At 38.1% G+C, this 20497-nt stretch overlaps 1 protein-coding gene across 2 annotated transcripts; it reads left to right on the forward strand.

Annotated features, from left to right (window-relative positions):
• The first annotated feature begins 1710 nt into the window (after window positions 1-1710).
• Window positions 1711-19856, forward strand: LOC18432605 (DEAD-box ATP-dependent RNA helicase 11). Of its 2 annotated transcripts, XM_020666275.2 has the most exons (7): window positions 1711-1890; window positions 2173-3128; window positions 3601-3684; window positions 17773-18015; window positions 18211-18378; window positions 18567-18680; window positions 18889-19856. In XM_020666275.2, the coding sequence occupies exons 2-7, from the start codon at window positions 2385-2387 to the stop codon at window positions 19399-19401; spliced, it is 1866 nt and encodes a 621-aa protein (XP_020521934.1). In that variant the 5' UTR covers window positions 1711-1890; window positions 2173-2384; the 3' UTR covers window positions 19402-19856. The 2 variants fall into 2 exon arrangements, with proteins under 2 accessions (XP_020521934.1, XP_006842770.1); XM_006842707.4 differs by having other exon boundaries at window positions 1711-3128.
• Window positions 19857-20497: the final 641 nt, after the last annotated feature.

A 20497-nucleotide genomic window follows, 5' to 3' on the forward strand; every position in this document is an offset into this window, starting at 1 on the left:
TGTATAGTTTTTTATTACGTCGGGATTTTGTTTTAGATGGGACCGACCAAGACATGGATATGTGGTCCGATCGGTTGGACGGGTTGGTCTGTTCCAATCTTGAAAACTGAGGTTTAAAAAAAGGAAAAAGTTTATATAAAGTTCCAACTTTAAAATGTAGAATTACAGATGCACCTCAAAAATCCATCGGTAAATGTTGTTTTAATGTTGAAAAACCCTCTAATTGGTCATCTAGACAACGAGATGTATGAATATATATATAAAAAGATTTTGAGTCTTAGAAATAGTGCATCTTGCAACACATTATCTAGACCGTCCATTTTCAAATTTTTCATATGTTTATAGATCTGCTTAATTTTAACCATGTTTGGAGTTTAAAATTTTATAATTAGATATGAAAATAGATTTTGAGATAATCTTAAGAATGTTTTACACCAAAGTTACATGTTAGATAAAATTCGAAAGCGTGCCTTAATTGGATTGTTTAAGGTTGCAACCTTATAGAAACCACACCCTTTAAAAAATAGGGATCCAAATCGGAACTAGCCAATCCAGATCAAGAACCGATCAGGCCAATCCGAGTCCCACAAAATATCGGGAACCAGCCACATTTCTTTATGAACCAGCCCCACTTTTTTCTTTAGTTTCTTATTTTTATTTGTTGGTTTAGTCGACTAGATTGCCAATCTGCTTAACCATATCAATTTTCCATATGGGTGATCCAGACCATGACCTATTATTTTAAGAAGTGCGCTAGAGTCCGTTGACATACGAGCGTCCATCCGAAAGATGGATGTTATCGAAATTGTATTGTCCTTATATTAAATATTGACGGTGCATAAAAAAAAAAGTCGAAAAAATTATATTTTTAGTTAAATTTTTTTTTTTTCATATTTATGATCATCTTGGCCTAGATGATGAACCTACAAAAAAAAAAAAAATAGAAATTTAAATTGAATTTTCGGGGGGGCACAAATGTACATATGAGTCGACCGACTCATAAAAACTCATCGTTGTTTTAAACCTGCTCTAAAACTATGTTTGATAAACCATAATTCAAATATGGGTATGGTTTGTATAGAGCTGGGGCTCTAAACAATCAAAAGGAAAACACACCTTCAAATAGTCATGGTTTCAATACTAGAAATCTTTATTATAGCTTTAAATATATTTTTGTATGTAATTATAAAATTTCAAGCTTAAAAACAATGTAGATTGAGCAGATCTATGACAACTTGAAAATCTTAAAAATTGACAGTAAAAAATGTATTACAAGATACACTATTTCTAAAACTTTGTGAAAATCCATTGTTTTTCTCATGTCCATGGATATTGATGTGAACTTTGAATATATGATCAAATTTGAAGATATTTGATTATCAAAATAACCTTTCATAACGATATTTTCCAGGTGCACTCTAATTTGATTGATTGTGCAGAGCCTGGGCTTTATATAAACTTTATCCTTGAAATATTGATTAGGGCAAATCGGAGTGATGGGCTGGCTTGAGTAATTATGAGAACAAACCCGGCTTCTATTCTATTGGTCTCAACGTAGGCACGTGTGAGACACAACTCGATATGCACATTTTATGAAAAAAGACTTAATTTTTGCGTCAGCCCCAGTTGTACGCCGCATTCCCATGCCTTTTGCAAAAATATCAACAAAAAAAAAAGTCTAAAAGCCAAAATAAAGTGTACAAGAAAGAAGGAAAGAAACGTGGTGGTGCGGTAACATTTTAGAAAGAGAAAACACGCACAAATATTATCTTATATTCTCTCTTCTCATAAATCTTTTTCTCGATCGATCTCAGGCCCTCTCTCTCTCTTTTCCTTCTTCATCTCCCTTTTTAGAAGAGTAATTTATAAATAAATATTTACACGGAGCAGGTTCTTTCTCTCACTTCCTTCTCAATATTTTCCAATTTTTGTTCTTCTTTTCCCTTTTCACTTATCAGATTAGAGATAGAAACAAAACTGCCTGCTTTTCGTTTTACGATTTTTCCTTCTCTCTAGTGTTTGTTTGATAAATTTTTGTTTGGTTTTTTGTTTTTTTTTTGGTGGGATTTGGAATTTTGGATAGTGGGTTTTGATTCCGATGTCAAGTGGAAAATAGTTTTTTTTTTTTTTTTTAATTTCGGTTTCTTTTGATTTGTCTGGATAAATATCTAGGTTTCGATTTGGTAGTAGAAAGGCCAAGCAATATCTAGGTTTCCGTTTGGTGGTAGATAGAAAGGCCAAGCAGTTTCAGATTGGGTTTTTCCCTGGTAATAGAAACAACTTATACCCTGAGAATTTGCCACAGAATTCTTGTTGGTAATATCGAGAAAGGGATAAATTCAGGCCTTTTGGTCAGTTTGCTCAGAGAGAGCTGATCTTTAATTATGCGAACTTCGTGGGCGGATTCGGTCTCAAATTCAGCAGCTGAGAATGTAACAGCTGCTGCCACCAACAATGGCCCAGCCAGCAGTGCCTCTTCGCGACCGTCACGATCTTCTTACGTTCCTCCTCACCTTCGTAACCGACCCCCATCAGCCGAGCCCCTTGCCCCTACACCCAAAGAAAACCTAGCCTCCACGAACCGATCTGCTTACCCAGGCCCACCACCCTCCCAGCCCCGTTGGGGTAGCCGCGAGCCAGCCAGGCCTGGCTCTGGGCCATCTCGAGGTGGTTGGGGCAACCGAACTGGTGGTTGGGATCGAGGTAGGGAGAGAGAGGTTAACCCTTTTGAGAATGATGAACCAGCTGAGGAAGCCTTTGGTGAACAAGAGAATACTGGTATCAATTTCGATGCCTATGAGGACATTCCTGTGGAAACAAGTGGTGATAATGTGCCGCCTCCTGTGAATACTTTCGCCGAGATTGATTTGGGGGATGCTTTGAATGAGAACATAAGGCGGTGTAAGTATGTGAAACCAACACCGGTACAGCGACACGCGATTCCGATATCGCTGGGAGGGAGGGATTTGATGGCATGCGCACAGACTGGGTCAGGGAAGACAGCAGCGTTTTGCTTCCCCATAATTAGCGGGATTATGAAGGGGCAGTATGCACAGAGGCCTAGGGGGGCACGCACTGTGTACCCCCTCGCACTGATTCTTTCTCCTACAAGGGAGCTTTCTTGTCAGGTAAATGGGAAAGGGCCTCAAGTTTTCGCTTTCATGTACCACTTTGAATATGGGCTTGTATTTTTTCCTGGGATGTGATGCTGTGTTAGAGGAAATTGTTGCAAAGTTGTTGAATTGGTTGTCTAATTTTCGAACAATGTCATTGGATTTATTGGAACAATCTCTAGTTATTCTTTTTAATTTTGTTTTCTACCTTTAGATATAACAATGATTGCTGAGTGCTCCATAACAATGAATCTCTACTTTTCTAGTAATTGATTTCTACTTGTTGGTATAGTGTTAGTCCAGTTTATATATATATATATATATGTATTCTTTTGAACTCTGTTCTACTTTCCATGATACCGTTTGAGCTTCTCTAACAGCTTCCAGTTTTTGGTTTTTAAAATTTTTTGTACTTATCCACATAGTATGAGTTTGGTCTTTAACTCTTTGGTTTGATCACTTCGTGGGTTGGTTACTATTTCCCCAGATACACGATGAAGCGAAAAAGTTCTCCTATCAAACGGGTGTTAGAGTTGTAGTTGCATATGGAGGAGCACCAATAAATCAACAGGTTCTCATCCTGCTCCCAATTTTTTTTTCATTTTTTTTATTTTGGAGTTTCTTATAATGAATTTGCCCCTTCCAAGTTGTTCCTCTCCTGCTGTTTGTGCTTGCTAGATAGTTCATTTAATATTAGAACAATGTGTTGGTTTTGGGAGGTTCTTTTCATTGGGCTTTCATTGAGCTGTAGTCCCTTTCCACTGAAAATATATGGAACGTGTTGTGTTTGTTACCTTTTCCAACTTAACTTCAAGCTTGGAATAGAAACCCATCTTCTCAAGTTATCTGCCGTTAGAATCATCCACATTCAATTAGTTCCTTTTTATTAGAGAAGTTTCTCTTGTGCTTTACTTTTCCTGGCTGGGTTTTATGATTTGATTTTGTTTCTATGGTTAGAGAATATCACTAAGTATTAACAGATATGTGTTGTCCTGGAAGATGTTTTGCGGGTTATGAATCAGGAGAATTAAGGCAAGCCTGCATATCTCTCTCTGTCCCTCGCTTTCTTTGAAGAGAGAAAATTAGGGTGGTTGAGAAAGAAGATATCTACAATGTGGCCATTATCTTGTTCTGAGCTGCTAATTTCCCGCAACACGATTAATTTTGAAATAGAGTTATGAGGAGTTAAATTAGCTATTGACCTTTTATTGAGTTTTTGGGATTTGAGAATATCAAAGTCTTTGTAGAGAAGTTATTTTTTGTTTTCCAAAAGTGTACTGCTAATTTAATTTCTTTTGGAAGAGAGTTTTAACTCTCTCTCTCTCTCTCTATATATATATATATATATATGTATTAATTTGTATATCATGTTTTTGGCTTTTTGTTGGATTGGTTGGAAATATTAAGTTAAAAACACTAAGCCTATGTAAGACTGGACCTTTTAGAAATTAGTGTCTTCTACTGTGTGTTATGGTAATTTCTACTGGTTTCCTTGTGACCAGTCCCAATGGCTTCTATGGCATACATTGTCATTAAAATAATGAGTTTAACGCATTGAAACGTAGTGAGGCGCCTATTGTGGAGGAGGCACTGAGTCAGCTAGGGGGCTTGGCAACTAAGAGTGTGGAAACTATGGTTAATCATCATCTCTATTTTAATTGATACAATAATATTTTGTTATGCTGTATCTTCGCGAGTGGAACACTTGCTCATGTCTATTAGATGGTTTGAGTTATTGTCAGGGCTAGTGAGGGAACTTACATAATGGCGCCATTGTGGGGATCTGTGTTCCTGATGATACACTTAATAAGTTGGTATGTGTCCTTCACTATAGGGTTGCACGGTTCTCTCAGGCCTATCTATAACTTCCTAGTTTCAGATGGTACCCTTGTGAGAATCTCTTAATCCCTGTCATTGAGAGATGTGACTGGTGGATGCACCTTGTATAGCTGAATTCCTCTCCTTGGCTGGTACAACAACCTTAATTAAATCCACTTTTAACAGCATCTCAGTCTATGATATGTCCCTTTTCAAATTCTGGGTGGAGTGGCTAATAGATTAGAGAAGTTACAATGGAACTTCTTGTGGCAGGGCAACAATGACACATAAAATTCCGTGTGGTCAGGTCAAAAGATGTGTTAGACAAGGATTCTTTTGTGGCTGGGGCACTTGGAGAGTTCTTACTACCATCCAAGCTCTATAGGGGGAATGACATAAATGCGTCGTGGCTGAGAATGGGGCCGTTGGGTTATGATTATGGAGAGCAAGTATGAGAGCGGGGGGAATGGGTGGGACTTAGGATCTGGGGCAGGTCAGGTAGGATATGTGGAGTTTTGATAGGCATTGGGTCAGTAGGTCCTTCAGGGAGTATTAGATTCAAACTAGAGCACAAGGGAAGAAAACAAATCTGGGTTCATAGTTGCCTCTATTTCAAGGTTTCCAGGGATTCTGAGTACGTCACTTGATTTGAGTGCTGCTGCTCATGAGTGTTTTTGAGTGTAGTAGCAGTAGGAGGGTTGTGCGGATTCCCCCACTTAGGCTGAACCCTAGAAATGGAGAGACTGGAGAGAGTTTCTGACCTGCTTTGTTCTTTCTTGTCATGTCATCGGAAAGCAGACGCTAGGGCTTGTGCTGCTCACCTGGTTTGGGCTGTACCAGCTACACCAAGAGTTATTACTTTTTGCTGGTGAGTCATGTGGAACAACCTTTATTGGTAACCATTTAAATCATCGTGGGTTTTAGTTTCCAATAGATGTTATTTATGTTGGATGATTAAGTAAATGATGGACTATTTGCTAGTGAATTGCTCTTATGCCCGCAATGGTTTGAGTTTCTTTTTGGATCTTTCTGGGATTTGCAGTTATGCTCGCCTCAGCAGATGAGCTCCTCAGCTATCGGAAGGGTGCCTATTGTGAATAGTTTGCTTGTCGATGATACTTTTGGGCCTTTATAATGGTAGGATTTTTGAGTGTAAAATAATCCATCACTTCCGTACTACTGAGAGGATGAGGTACCACCACTTTATCATGGATCCTGGGCTTGGCTAGGCTTGGACCCAAGTGTGAGAGTCCAAAACTATAGTTACCCGAAGCGATTTGGAAACTGAATCGATTTAGGAATTGAAAGTGTGGAATCACTGCCGGCTGGAAGATTCCTAAGTGCAAGAGGAATCATGGGGGACGAGATTCCTATTTTTAGGAGTCGAGAGTCGACCAAAATAAAACCAAGATCCTTACATAGATAGATTCGAGATTACTAGCTCTTTGGAATTGACTTTTCGACCTAGTTGGAATCTACCAATATGGAATTGAGATTCTTTCATTTATGAAATCGAGATTCCAACATCTTTGGAATCGAGATTCCGACATCTTTGGAATTGAGAGGAAAACAATTCATGTCTCCATGCCATACATGCACCTTTTACATTATTTGCATTACATTATTTCCAACATCTTTAGAGTTGCAATCTCAACATTGGATTAATATAATGCATGCTTGAAGAATTAAGTAGAGAACGTGGACTACTACTTTGATTTCTATTTGTCATTTCAGGTCAAAAAAGATAACTACACCTTGTAGCTTGAGATTGAGTATCTAGCTTGAGTATTTTGATGTCTTGAAAACTTCTAAACATCACTTCTCAGAAAGTAGCAAAAAGAGGAAAAGGGAGGGGGGGTGGAAGTGGTAGAAATCCGGTAAATGTGGAAAGTGGAAACTAGTTTCAACAAGTGTAGAATTGAGATTCACCAATTGCGGAATAGAGAATTATTAATATTAGAAACGAGATTTTAAAAGTGTTGGAATCGAGATTCTAAACTTCGCGGAAACGGTTATGTGAAGATTCCTAGTCGGAATGGCAACCTTCGGTGAGAGATTCGGGTAATTATGTCCAAAACTTTATTTTCTATAGGGATATGATGTGAGCTATTCAACGAGGAAGGCGAAACTGTAGCCAGGATGGATCCTAGTTCCACCTGGCTTTGTTAAATTAAATTTTGATATCTCATCGGGAAACCCTGGTCCTTTTGGGGATGGGGGAGTGTTCAGGGATAGCAATGGGATTATTCGGTAAGTTTTTAAAGGCCTGAAAAGTATTTATAGCTCATGTACGACAGAGATTTAAATTGTCATTGACTGGCCTTAGATTGTCTCTGAGTGACCTTTCTGGTTCCCTTTTAGTTGAAGGTCACTGAATGCCATTCAATTGGCTTCCAGAGATTCTACATATTCGTGGCCCTCCGTTGATCTTATGAAAGAGACATTTCGATATGCTATTCATTGGATGCAACATCGGGGCATGTGTGTACAGAGGCAAAAGAAGTTACTGATGAACTTGCTAAGCTAGTGGTGTCCTTACCTCAACAGGCATCTGCTTGACTTGCTCTTTCCTTTTGTGCACTTCCACAGTGGACTTACACTGTCCACTGACCTCCACCCTCTCTCTTCATTCTCTTTACCTTTCTTGCATTTGCTTCCCGTGGTTTTATAGGCCTTCTTTTGTATGAACTCTAGGACCCACAACTTGATGTGTGCTTTCTTTCATCTTGGTAAAATGATTAAAATGTTACCCATTAAAAAAGAAGTTGTAAGGAACCCCTGTATCACATTCACCTCCTCACGCCGTCGTTCACAATTGTTGCTTGATCACTTCACACGTTTATACGCTTGGACTCCTGAAGTTGTGCCTGGAATGAAAAGACCCCTAGCATTTTGTCATTTTCTGCTCCAATTTGTCACATACCTTTAAAACCAATTCCATCCTCCTTGTACCATGCGCCTTCTGTTAATTTGTTTTTTCATATTTTCAATGCTTAAAATCTTTTCTACCTTATATGGTGTTCAGTATCCGCTTCCCTATTTTTCTAGCAGTTTCTTGGCCTTTTTGGCCATTTTGAACACTATACAGGTCATTCACAATTTTATACTCGATAATACCTTCTTCCACCTGTTGACATGGTCTTTTTTAAGAGCAAGGTGCTTTTTAACTAGCTATATATCCTTCCCACCTAATGTTATTCAAGGATAAAATCTGGTACTTTCACCTTCTAGGAATTCTTGCCCCAGATTGTTCAAATTGCTATGGTCTCAACCCTATAATGGACCCATTGGGAGTGAATAGGCGTGAAGAAAGTGGAAAACCCAGAACTTTCAAGTGAATATTTCTTTCACAAAAAGCTCTCTAGTCTCGAACAAGCGAGCCTGTACTGAAAAAATTTATACTGAGAGCCAATAGAGTCTTGGTGAACCTATCCCACCTTTACGGCAGACCTATGCAATAAAATCTTATATATGATTAAACTTTTTTATTTTTTTTGGATGCAGATTTATGCCAGGCTTGTGCAAATGAATCAAACAAAATGAATCCTATGTTAGGGTTTGTATGACCATGAATGATCCTGAAAGGGAACTAATGGAAAAAACATCATGTCGTATTCATGGATGACTCGACGATTCTTCATTGTTATTTGGTCATATGGGATCTGTACAAAATTGTGCTTTGATTCTTGAAACAAAATCAAATCAATTCACAGTTTCGAGGAGTGAATTAATGGATTAAGCTATATGACTCTAATTAATTATATTATTTATACTTACAGGAAAACAAAAAGCAACGAACTTATGTTCTTAATTCTAACAAGTAATAGCTTAGCAGATTCCTTAATCTTCATAAAATCTGGAGCAACAAATATGATTGGCTTTGGAATCTGGAGCAACAAATATGATTGGTTTTGGATACCAACATAAAATTTTATTATTTTAAATGTTTGGTATAGAAAACCTGGAGTCTTTCAATTGGCCTAAGTGCTTCTCTTCCCAATAAAAATTTAATCAGACACCCATGCATATCTGAGATCTTTGATTTATATATTATGTGAGTCAAGCCTTTGCCACAGGCATGATAAATATTCTAGTGAGTGCCCTATTTCCCCTTATATCAAAGTGTAACCGTTTGATGCTATCTATTTATTTGCATCTAAGGGCTAAGCAATGCTACCGATACTTCACAGACCCAAAAACTTTTTATTTGACATGCCCTTGGGTTGAGTTGACTCATGACTTGACTGGTCCATGAACATGAAAAAACCTTTACAGGCCACATATTTCCTTCATCAAAACCAAAATTTGAATTGAACCTTGACCCAAATCAATGTATTGTAACCTAGACCTGATTTTGCTCTGTGTGCTGTTGACCTGATTGGGTGTTGACAATCCTGATTGGAGTACAAATTATAATACTGGCATCTGTAGTTTCCTACAATTATGGATGGTTGGGTTCCTGGTTAGGTCTGTGGTCTAATTGCGACATAACTCATATATATATATATATGATTGCATAGTTAGAGCAAACCTACCTCCCTCTCTCTCTCTCTCTCTTCCTTTTTTTATTTTCTATGAGTAACATTTCATATGAGGTAAGTAGGAGAAGAAGGAAGGGGGTGGCGGGGGGTGGGTGGGTGGGTTTGTGGGTAGAGAAGAATAGGGCAAGAAGGCAGGTGAGGCCATCAATAATCTCGTTTGCTTCCAATATATGTGTGTGAACATACATCTTATGTAGTTGCTAAGTGGGATAATATCTTTTGTAAGATTCCCTGCCTGCCATGGTATGTAGACTCCCTACCTAGATGCTCACCTAATGACTGAACCGCCTTCCACTAGTAATGATCCAGAGATATCGCTCACATACAACCTAACACCCACTAAAGGGTCTTCACTTTGCCATATTTCAATTTCTATGTTGCCTGACGGGCCCTTGAGAACCTTGTAGTTTTAGGATCCCTGAACACTTCCCCAACCCCGGAGGGTCCAGGGTTACCCAATGAACTTCCATTACAACAGAAGTTGATGAAACCAAGTGGTGGTGGGGTCCAGCTGGGCTGCGACCTAGTCCTCTTCGGCAAATAGTTAGCAGTTATGATCCAATTAACAATGGAGCCTTGGGTGGTTGTCACAGCTTTTGGGGCAAAGCCATACTGCCATACATAGCTATGATCATCTCACTCATATGGAAGCGATGACCTCACTTTGCACAAAAATTTCTTGCTAAAAGACATCCTCTATTCAATGAAGGAGATCATTTACTGATGCATGATACCCAACAGACTGAACAGGTCTAGAAAGGAATGTCAAACATAACGGGCCTAAGAGCAATGCAATAGGAAGGGAGATTTTTTTTCAAGTTAGAGATTGAGAAACTTGGTCTTCGTTTTCTAGTATTTCTAAATGTGTAGTCTGAGCACTTGGTCTATGAGATGCCTTTTACCGCATCTCATGGTTTTTTGTGAAATATTCTATTATGATATTAAAGTCATCGTTTTCTATCCAAAAAAAAAAGAGGAGAAACTTGTAGGTAGAAACATGTGAGAAACTTGTTAGGAGAAATTTTTAGATTTGTTCGAGGTAATTTTGGAATGGTCTTTCAATTTCAAAAAAATCACTCACCGAAAGTAGGGACTACTTAGGTTACTAAAGGGTGAAACATGCCAGCAAAAGTATATGATCCCAAAACGTAACATTTTTTGGCACTTTTGCATTTTTTTAAACAACTTTTTTGGGAGGGGCAATTTTTTTTTTTGTGGTATAAAATCTTATAGAAACCTTACTTTGTTGTCCATTTTAGTGGTTTCATAAAGGCTAAAGCTTTAAGAGAGAAATGAGCCAAGGAGGTTCCCTCTCTAAGGGAGGGACGATAGCATAGTTTTTTGGGAGGAAGGGGGGAAGGGAAATAAAAAATGAAGAAACTTATTGTGGAGAAAAAAAGAGTTGGACTGAAATCAGGCTATGCAAAGAAGTACGAAGGATGGGATCTTTATCTTAATGATGACCACCTTGAGGATGGTGTTGGGGCATTAGAAGCATTAGGTGACCGTCTTGATGCTGATGATGAGGCTCGTCAGAGTGCTCCATTACCAACGCTTGTCCCTCTCACTACATCTTCAGGCCATGACACAAGTTTGGCATGTACCATTCCCTCGAAGTCCCCAATAACCTAGAATCCTATCACTCAAGGGTCATCTTCGTCAAATGTAGGCTTCTCTGCTTCCATTGTTTTTCAAAGACTGGCTCTCCGAAAGGCAAAAGGACAACATGAACTACACTCTCTCTCTCAGATGTAAAAGAAGCGTTTTAAAGAAAGCATATATTCTCATCTTACAACCAAGAGGATTCATCATTGTGACTTAAGAATATAAAACAATAGGACATCATAAATCTTCAAGAGTAGAATCTCCAAGAAAATTATGAGAATAATGTTGGGGTAATCTAGAGTTTTGATTAAAAAAAATAAAGAAAGACCTGGTGATTGTTGGGGAGAGCAAGAGTCCTTGCGTTTTGGGAATTCTTTTATGGAATAAACTTGAAGTTTAGTATGAGAAGAGGAAGAAATCTCATCTTAGCTGAAAGAGAACATACTTTCTATTTCTAGTATGCATTGCGTTATTTTTTTATAACAGTGTGGGCTTTGAAAGAGGCCTATGTGGATATATGTTTTATTTTTTTGTTTTCTTGGATTTTCTAGTTTGATAGTTTCCATTAAAAGCTGAGAAATATCTTTTTATCTAAGTGCATATTGTAGTTTTCTAAATCGATTGGAGAATGATTTTCCAGGATATGTATATATTATTGTTTTGGGCTTAACTAAATGGGCAGTGATTTCATGCAACGGTTTTATCATAGTATAATGCAACTACACTTCTAGAAAATCATGTTTGTGGTATTTGTATGTGACCCAAACTTTTGCAGACACACTCTCTTCATCTCAATAATCATTCTAAAAAAAAAAAAAACTAATTTGCACCCTATATATGGTCAAAATTAGTCCATTCCAACAATGAATCTAGACCGCCAATTTGATGAATTTCAAGATCTAGGTCTTTATGAATTCAAAATCAATTTGTTCTTTTTTAATATTGTTAATCTAATGATAATAAAACTATCTAAACAATTTGGAAAGAAAAAAGATCATTCTAAGGCCTAGATCTAAGCATCTTACCAAAATGGACGGCCTATGGTAATTGGGCTAAAAAAATACTTTCTAGGTTGCGTTTTTTTTATTTTTTTATTTGTGATTATTCATTAGAATGAAATGAGTGTATATTTTAAATTTGGATCAAACAAATGGCCCTAACATGGTTGTTGCATCATATTACTATACAACTGTTGCATGAAATCTTTGCCCTAATTTAGTATATAACGCCTAAAAATCCTTAAATATAAAATGGAAGGCATCTAAGTTTAGAAAATGAGATAGAAATCTAGTGTAGAAAATGGTATAGTTTGGCCTCCAATTAAATGATGTCATAGAATTATCTAGAGACTTTAAGGGCATTTTATGAACTCAGATAAGCTTTTGTCATTTCTAATATTTGGGTAAATTTGCAATGAGTGTGTCAAAGTATTTGGCTCGGATACTTCTGGTGTTAAACAAATGTTTATTTTGGCCCTTTGAAGGTTATATAGGATATTTGTAATTTTAGCAAGGTCCTCAAAGCGTTGTACTTGACATGCGTCAAAAACTTTCAAAGTAGGATCCATTGGATAGCTAAAATGGTCATAAACATGAAACCATACAGGTTTTGGGAGGCCTTAGTTTGTTTAGGATATTGACGGATCATGTGTTAGTGTAATTCAAGTAATAGCTTGGGCCCTGCATGGCTGGACATACCTGAATCAGGGCTTAATCATGCCTAGTGGCTCTATAAAACAGATATCCAACCAATAATGGAAGGGTGGACATCTTGTTCTTAATAGTTCCATCCCTAAATCATACCATTTAGTGAATATTCATTTTAGTGACATTTAAGTCGCAATACAAATTTTTCAATTGAAAATCAAGTTGAGCACCTCTCAATAAAACATTTGTTTCTCTCAATCCTCAAAGAATTTCTTCATGAAGTCTTTTGTGTTGAAAACGAAACTCAAAACCAAATCATAACATCATAGTTCGAATCCCAAATAATACTTTTCTTCAGAGAAATAAAAAAGTGACATTCAAGTCACAAAATAAACCATACTGCAAAATTCTATGATGAACACTATCTAGTAAAATTGTCTTTTCTCTCTACCATCATAGAGTTTCCCTTTCAAACCAATTTTGTTTGAAATTAGACACATAATAGTAACACATATATTTTCACAACCATTATATCACTCTGTTAAGTAGGCTTGATAAATATAATTATCCATGTCTTCAATGAATAACATACCAAATTGCAGAAAATTCAGGATGACCTCTTCAATCCAAAATTTTTATTCCTCTATTGCCATAAATATTTCTCTTTCAAATACATTTTATTAGAAAATAGACTCAGAATGGAAGTCTAAAAATTTAGTGCAGACCATAAAACATTATGTTAAGAATAGAAATTAAATCTTAACTTCCAAGTCATAAAAATAATTTTCGTTGCAGAAAACAGCACTTGCGCACCCTTCAATAAATTGATCATATGTTTCAAACTACAAGGAATTTCTTGATGAAACTTTTTTTTTTTAAAGTAGACTCAATTTTATGAGTCATAGTCCAATTTCAGCTAAAAATAAAATCAATGGTTGGTAAAAAAATCACGGAACTCAATGGACAGTTCTTGAATTTTGCATGGTCAGAACTGACACCCTTCATTGTTGAGTCCATAATTCTCAATTCCTATAGGATCTCCCACTGAAATTTAGCAGGTAAATCCTACTCTTAAATACACAAAATATGACTGAAGTATGTAATAGAAAAATAACTCATTATATTATTTATATCTCTACTCCAAAATAGCCCAGAATACTCATTATGCAGATCTTGTCTAGATTGGGGAAATGATCGAATGTCATGGTTTTGTACATTACAATGCAATCAGCTATAGCTATAAGGGGGAGGATGGTCTTTGGACCTTGACTCTAAGGCAAAGCCTTAGAGAAGCCTTGGGTAGGTCTTCAAGATGCCTTGGGTGGAAACAAGATATATGCGAGCCCTTGGTGGAAGTCCTGCTGGCTGAGACTTTAGATCCATCAAAAACATACCTGTTTTTCTTGTGTAGGATACAATCGTCATTTGACTTGGTTTCATGAGCAATCATGAAGAGTTTGGACCAGTAGCTGCCGTAAAGCCCATAACCAATAGAGGTATTTTGTGAAAGACCAAGTATAGTGATCCCTGATCACATTAGAAACTTCAGAGGTTGATTTAAGGACTTTAGAGGCCTTTTTCTGACCAAAATGGTAAGTGAAACTGGCATAACGCATTAAGGCTTTGTAGAACTCGAAGAGACCTTTCCAATGAGTGGTCATAACACAGACTATGGTAAGCGAGCAAAAAGTTATGCCTTCTGGATGATGAAGAGTTCAAACTATTCTTTACCAGACTAGTAGGCTGATAGGCAAGCTAACTTCACTCAATTAGGTGACCAAAGTAACCTCACCAAAAGATTAGGAACTTTTCTTTTTTGGGTAATTAATAGAGGCTTTTGGTTGAAGTAAGTTTCGCACACCGTTTGGAAGTGCTAGTAAGTGCAGTCTTACTAAAGTAAAAGGAAAATCTTAACATAGCTTGACCCAAGTAACCCTCTACACTCCTATTCTTTTTTTTTGAGATAAAGTTAACATTGCATTACTGAAATTGTTGTGTACAAGAATTGGTAGTTCGAGTTTACCTGCTAGGGGTGGATCGGTAAAAAACAGTCAGCGTATCATATGCAAGAAAGGGGGCTTATAGATTCTGCCCGATTTAAAGGATTTACATGAAGCTTTCAAAACTTACAAAAATTACAGGAGGCCTAAAATTGCCAACTAATACGCTATGTTGGAGAGCTGTGCCAAAGGTCCTGTGCAAAAAAGGAGTCGACCCACCCCTATTCACTCCTATTTTCCTCTCTCTCTCTCTCTCCCCACTTCAGTCACCTGTCTGTTAAGAAGAAAATAATCTATATGTACCTACTGTGGTTGTCTTATCCAGGCCAATACAAAGACCGGTGACATAAAAAAACAAATCTGTACTTCTATAAAAAAGTAGGATCAATTCGTAATGAAATACTTGAGGGTGCTGTCTTTAGTGCTAAAAAGTAGAGAAGATATTTGATCAAGGCGGATGGTTCAAAAATGGTTCTCTTTGGCAAAGAACTAAAGAAGTCAGTGTCACTTGCAAGGTTTCAAAAAACGCTAGGCAGCCCCTAGGCGCCCGGCATGGCGATCAGAACCTCAAGCGTCCTGTAGTACAATTTCTTTAGATATATACATATATGTGCTGTCCAAAGCACATATATGCATATATTTGTGCCGGTTTTGTAATTTCTTGCATTGGAAAATATTGTAATAAATTTTTTTATACACAAAGTCACAAACATATGACATATCGCATGTTGAGAATAAACTTGTTCAAAATTTCAAAATTCAAACTATACAATATTTAAAAAAGTTTAGAAGTTTAATAGGGCTATGTATTAGTATAGTCTCCAACTCTCCATATGAGAAAATAATTCCAATGAGAAAAGAAAAGTTTAAGAAGTTTCTTCAAACCAAAAAAATACTTTTGATTCTTAGAAATAGGTATAGCTAAGAGATTGAGGATTATGGAAGTGTTCTTTTAACTTTGGGGGTTGAAAATAACACCCATAACCCATTTAAACTTCCCCTATGCCCTTTTGGGCATCTTTAAAAATCGAAAAAAGTTCCATGTCCTTGGGTGCCCGCCTACGTACTGGGGTGTCCAAGTCTAGGCGTGCAGCTAGAGGTGTCTAGGGCCTGCGTAGGTGCCAGGCGGACCGTTTTTCAGAACATTGGTCACTTGCATGAAGCATGGGGAGGCACATCTCTATTGGGTGGAGCAATGAGGACCTCTTTTCTCTTGCCTCTAGGATCAACAAGAAAGGACAGGGAACCTCCTAGAAATTATATAATGATATGATGAATTCACTTTATGAATTTATGAAATTGTGCCAAGGAGGGTTGTATCTTGGGTTTTGCTTCGAGAACTCTTGTTCACCTTACTTGGTTAATCATCGGATAGACATCTTACTTGGTTAGTCATTGGATAGGGAGGGGTTAGTCATTGGATAGAGAGGTATTTGACTTTACATCTAGATCGGCTTTGCCTTGAACCTGGCTTGATACCCTAGACGGATCCTTGGACTGTCGTAATGTTGCTTTCTCTCTCTAACATTGAAATGGCATTTGGTATTGCTGTTTTGCAGGTTGCATAAAACAGAGAGCTTGAGCGAGGACCTTGAGTCTAATTGATGTACACAATTTCAAAACTATTTGTAATAATTGATGTACACAATTTCAAAACTATTTGTAATCTATGAAATATTAATGCATATGTGATTTCCACTTAACTATGACTTTCTGATGTCTCCCGTTCTCTCTAACTCTATCTCGACGAACTTCATGCAACTAGTTTAGCTAGAAGCTGAATTATCTATGATTGACAGATCATATTGGATTGTGACTAAGTTATAGTTGAGTTGGTCAAAAGCATTTTGGCTACAGGAGTTACTTTTCTAGGCCATCTAGATGCTGCTTGATTCCCTAAGATTTTTTGTTTGTTTGCACTACTACTCAATATTAAAAAACTTCTGTTACGAATAAGAGGAAACCCCATTTGAGGTTCTCATGTTTGCAATACAATGAAGAGTAAGAGGGAGGAGGGAGGTGAGGGAAAGAGGGCGGGAGGTGGGTGGGAGGGGAGGCGAGGGGAGGGGAGGGGAGGGAAGGGGTGTGGGGGTTGGGGGGGTTGGGGTTGGGGTTTGGGGTTTGATGAGAGAGGACGGGAGGTGAGGTGAGGGAGGCAGGGTATTTTTCCAATGAATCTTAGTATATTTTTTCCAGTGTTGCTTTATTTAATTGAATCTTAGTATATCGTTGCCAATGTTGCTTTCACTAATTGTTGTTCCTGTATTTCTTCATAGTAAGAATTTTGCTGTAAGGCCAGCTCATTCATGCCCCAGTGCACCTCATCTCAATGCATTTCTCCTTATCCCTTGTCTGGCCATGTTTTAGATTGCCTCAACCTTGTACAAATTTCCTGGGTTGCTTTAAATTGACTCTGAGAAGCTATTTTTTTTTTTTTCGCTTATTGTTAAATGTAATTCCTTTTGGAAAATCTAGGGGAGGGATATTGTTTGCAATGAAACTTTGTATGTTGTTCCCGATGTTGTTTAATTTAAATGAATCTTAGTGCATTGTTTCCAATGTTGGTGTCACTAATTGTTGTTCCTGCATTTGTTCATAGTCCATATCTTTTTTGAAAGTGTTAACTGTTCTGTTCATAGTCTATATCCTTTTCTTTGTTTGGAAAATTTGAGAATTTTTCTCTGAGGCCTTGGCCTTGTGCTTCACTGCACCTCGTATTGATGCATTTCTCGTTACCCCTTGTCTGGCCTTGTTTTTAGACTGCCTCAACCTTGTATAACTTCCTTGGGTTGCTTGAAACTGATGTTCTCTGCTATTGTTAAATGTAATTCCTTTTGGGAAGTCTATTGTCTTAATTGATCGTGTGTCCCTTAACCTTCAATAATATGTTTGTCTTTGGTATTCTTGAACTTTTTATCGTTTGCATCTCCTTTACATTTGGTTAATTTTGACTTGACTGGCTCTGCTGAAACACCAATTTACTTACGTTACTTTCTAATGCATCATTTCAATGAATCTATTTTGATCATTTGATTACTGCAAACTTTAGCTTCGAGAATTGGAAAGGGGTGTTGATATTCTTGTTGCGACACCTGGGCGTTTGGTGGATTTGCTGGAGAGAGCAAGAGTTTCATTGCAAATGGTGAAGTATTTGGCTCTTGATGAGGCTGATCGAATGCTTGATATGGGTTTTGAGCCTCAGATACGGAAGATAGTTGAACAAATGGACATGCCTCCACGAGGAATGAGGCAGACAATGTTATTCAGTGCTACCTTTCCTAAGGAAATACAGGTCAGCTTTGCCCATCCTTAAATGATATCCTGTAGTATGGGGCACTTGTCTGTTCTCTGCTATTCTCTATACCCATCCTCCTGGCAACATTGATTCCCCATGAAATTTTGTGTCATAGCAAAAATTGGAATCTGTGTATTTCATTCCCCTACTACTCAAGACATGCTTCTACTTTCGTGGTGTTTCACTCTGCAGAGATTGGCTTCGGATTTCCTTTCAAATTATATTTTCCTAGCTGTTGGGAGGGTTGGTTCTAGCACTGACCTGATTGTTCAACGAGTTGAATATGTTTTGGAATCAGACAAGAGAAGCCACCTTATGGATCTTCTTCATGCTCAAAGAGCAAATGGAACTCATGGCAAGGTAATGCCGAAGTGCCACAATGGGTGTAGTGCTATCTATGATTTTTCCCTCGGCATCGCATTTAATGTACAGCAGACTGCTGGATGGATATGTTCTCTTATCTTTATTTTGTTTTAATTCTATTAACGATACTGTTAATTTATTGGATTGAGGAGTCTTAATGTGTTAATGATCATATCATACTGCAGCAAGCTTTGACTTTAGTCTTTGTGGAGACAAAGAAAGGAGCCGATTCATTGGAGCACTGGTTATGTATGAATGGGTTTCCTGCAACTACTATTCATGGTGATAGATCACAGCAGGTTCGTTGAAAATTTTCTTGTAACATTTCTTTGACATTATGCTCTCAATGATTATATTATTGATTTGCTGTATCATGTTTCTTACCGTGCTAAGTTCTTATCTATTTGCTCTAGGAGCATCCTTTTTTCTTTTGTTTATCATGGATAATCTATTCCTCAAAATATTCTCATAGGCATTACTAATGCTTAACTGAATGGGTCACCTCAGGAGAGAGAACAAGCACTAAGGTCCTTCAAAAGTGGAACAACCCCAATCTTGGTGGCAACTGATGTGGCAGCACGAGGCCTCGACATTCCCCATGTGGCCCATGTTGTGAACTTCGACCTGCCTAATGACATTGATGACTATGTCCACCGTATTGGCCGCACGGGTCGTGCAGGCAAGATGGGTCTTGCCACTGCCTTCTTCAATGACAACAATGCCTCCTTAGCACGTTCTCTCTCCGAGCTCATGCAAGAGGCCAACCAAGAGGTGCCCTCTTGGCTTGCACGTTATGCTGCTAGGTCATCCTATGGTGGCGGAGGGGGCCGAAACAGGCGGACTGGTGGTGGTAGGTTTGGTGGGCGTGACTTTCGAAGAGATGGCCCTTCACGTGGTGGTAGTGATTACTATGGTGGTGGTGGTGGTGGCAATAGTAGTGGTATGGGTGGTGGGTATGGACCATCTTCTGGTTATGGTGGTGGCGGTTATGGATCAGGCGTTACCAGTGCTTGGGACTAACTTCCTCCATTCTATCTCTTTTGCAAACTTTTTTCTTTTTGATTTTGACAGAGATGTGCTCTCACCTTATAGGATGAGTATTTTTTTCCTTCTTTCTTTTTGTGTGGTGGATTATATATATAATACATGGGAATTGTAGGTTTTGTAGCTCCACCATCTAGTCTGGGTGGTGGTGGTGTTCTAACATAGCATATTGTAGGGATTTTGAGGTTGTATTTTTGGTGGGTGGGTGGGTGTAGAATATGGTGTGAGGAAGGGGTTATGTATCTTTCATCTCAGACTGTATTCTTAACCAGATATCAGGGATGGATTCCCAAGAGGTTGCTGAGAAGGAGAGTCCTTTCTTTGTCTTTGTAAAATTTTTGTTGATGGGAAATAAGTTCCCAGCACCTTTGAGGAGTTACCCTTTCCTTGACGGTAATAATGCATTGTGTTTGGCTTCTTGTCTTAGTAAAGCAGTAAAAGTCTATCACTGATTTTGGGAGCCAAGGAATTAGTAATATTCAGGATGATCAACTGGGTACTGTTAATCGACAATCCACTTTGGTGAAATCACCCTGCTTCTGGGAATTGTGAGGCTGGAAATACTTGGTGATTTTTAAGATTTGGGCTTTAGCTTGATTGGTTAGTTGTTTAAAATTGCATTACCCAGCCCCCCTGAGGCATCCAATACCCCAAAGAAAGTGAAGGTGCTGGTTTGGATGCACGGAGAGGAGACACATTCGATAAGGAACTCGTCATATTGCTCATGAGGTTTGTAGTTTTCTGTAAGACTTTGCACAGCGCAGGTTCCAATGGCGTTTGCTTTACTATGATTTATACAGGTTTAATATGTCCCATTACATGTTTAGGTAGCAGTAGTCATTCATGATATTATGCCTTTCGGTTGTTCCTGTGGGGATAAGTTTGCGTTTAGGAGAGTGAAATTTATGTTGAATGTGGCAAAATTTGCCAGCCGTGTCTAGGTGTGGGAAAGATAAATGCAGATTGAATGTAGGAACAGGCAAAAACCAAAGGGTGGTCAAGAAATCAAAAGATAATTGAGTAACTATGCTTCTCCTTTTTCTCTCTTCCTCTTCACAGTTTTTTGCCTCAG

This window comes from Amborella trichopoda, chromosome 3, assembly GCF_054954075.1.
Source record: "Amborella trichopoda isolate Santa Cruz 75 chromosome 3, AtrichopodaSantaCruz75HAP2 v2.0, whole genome shotgun sequence".
Taxonomy (NCBI): Eukaryota; Viridiplantae; Streptophyta; class Magnoliopsida; order Amborellales; family Amborellaceae; genus Amborella; species Amborella trichopoda.

Bases quoted from the DNA above. Each gene is read 5' to 3' on its own strand.
- LOC18432605 (XM_006842707.4), top strand. From the start codon at position 2,385: ATGCGAACTTCGTGGGCGGATTCGGTCTCAAATTCAGCAGCTGAGAAT. The intron at 3,685-17,772 runs GTTCTCATCCTG...TGCAAACTTTAG, and splicing joins GAGCACCAATAAATCAACAG to CTTCGAGAATTGGAAAGGGG. The intron at 18,379-18,566 runs GTAATGCCGAAG...ATCATACTGCAG, and splicing joins CAAATGGAACTCATGGCAAG to CAAGCTTTGACTTTAGTCTT.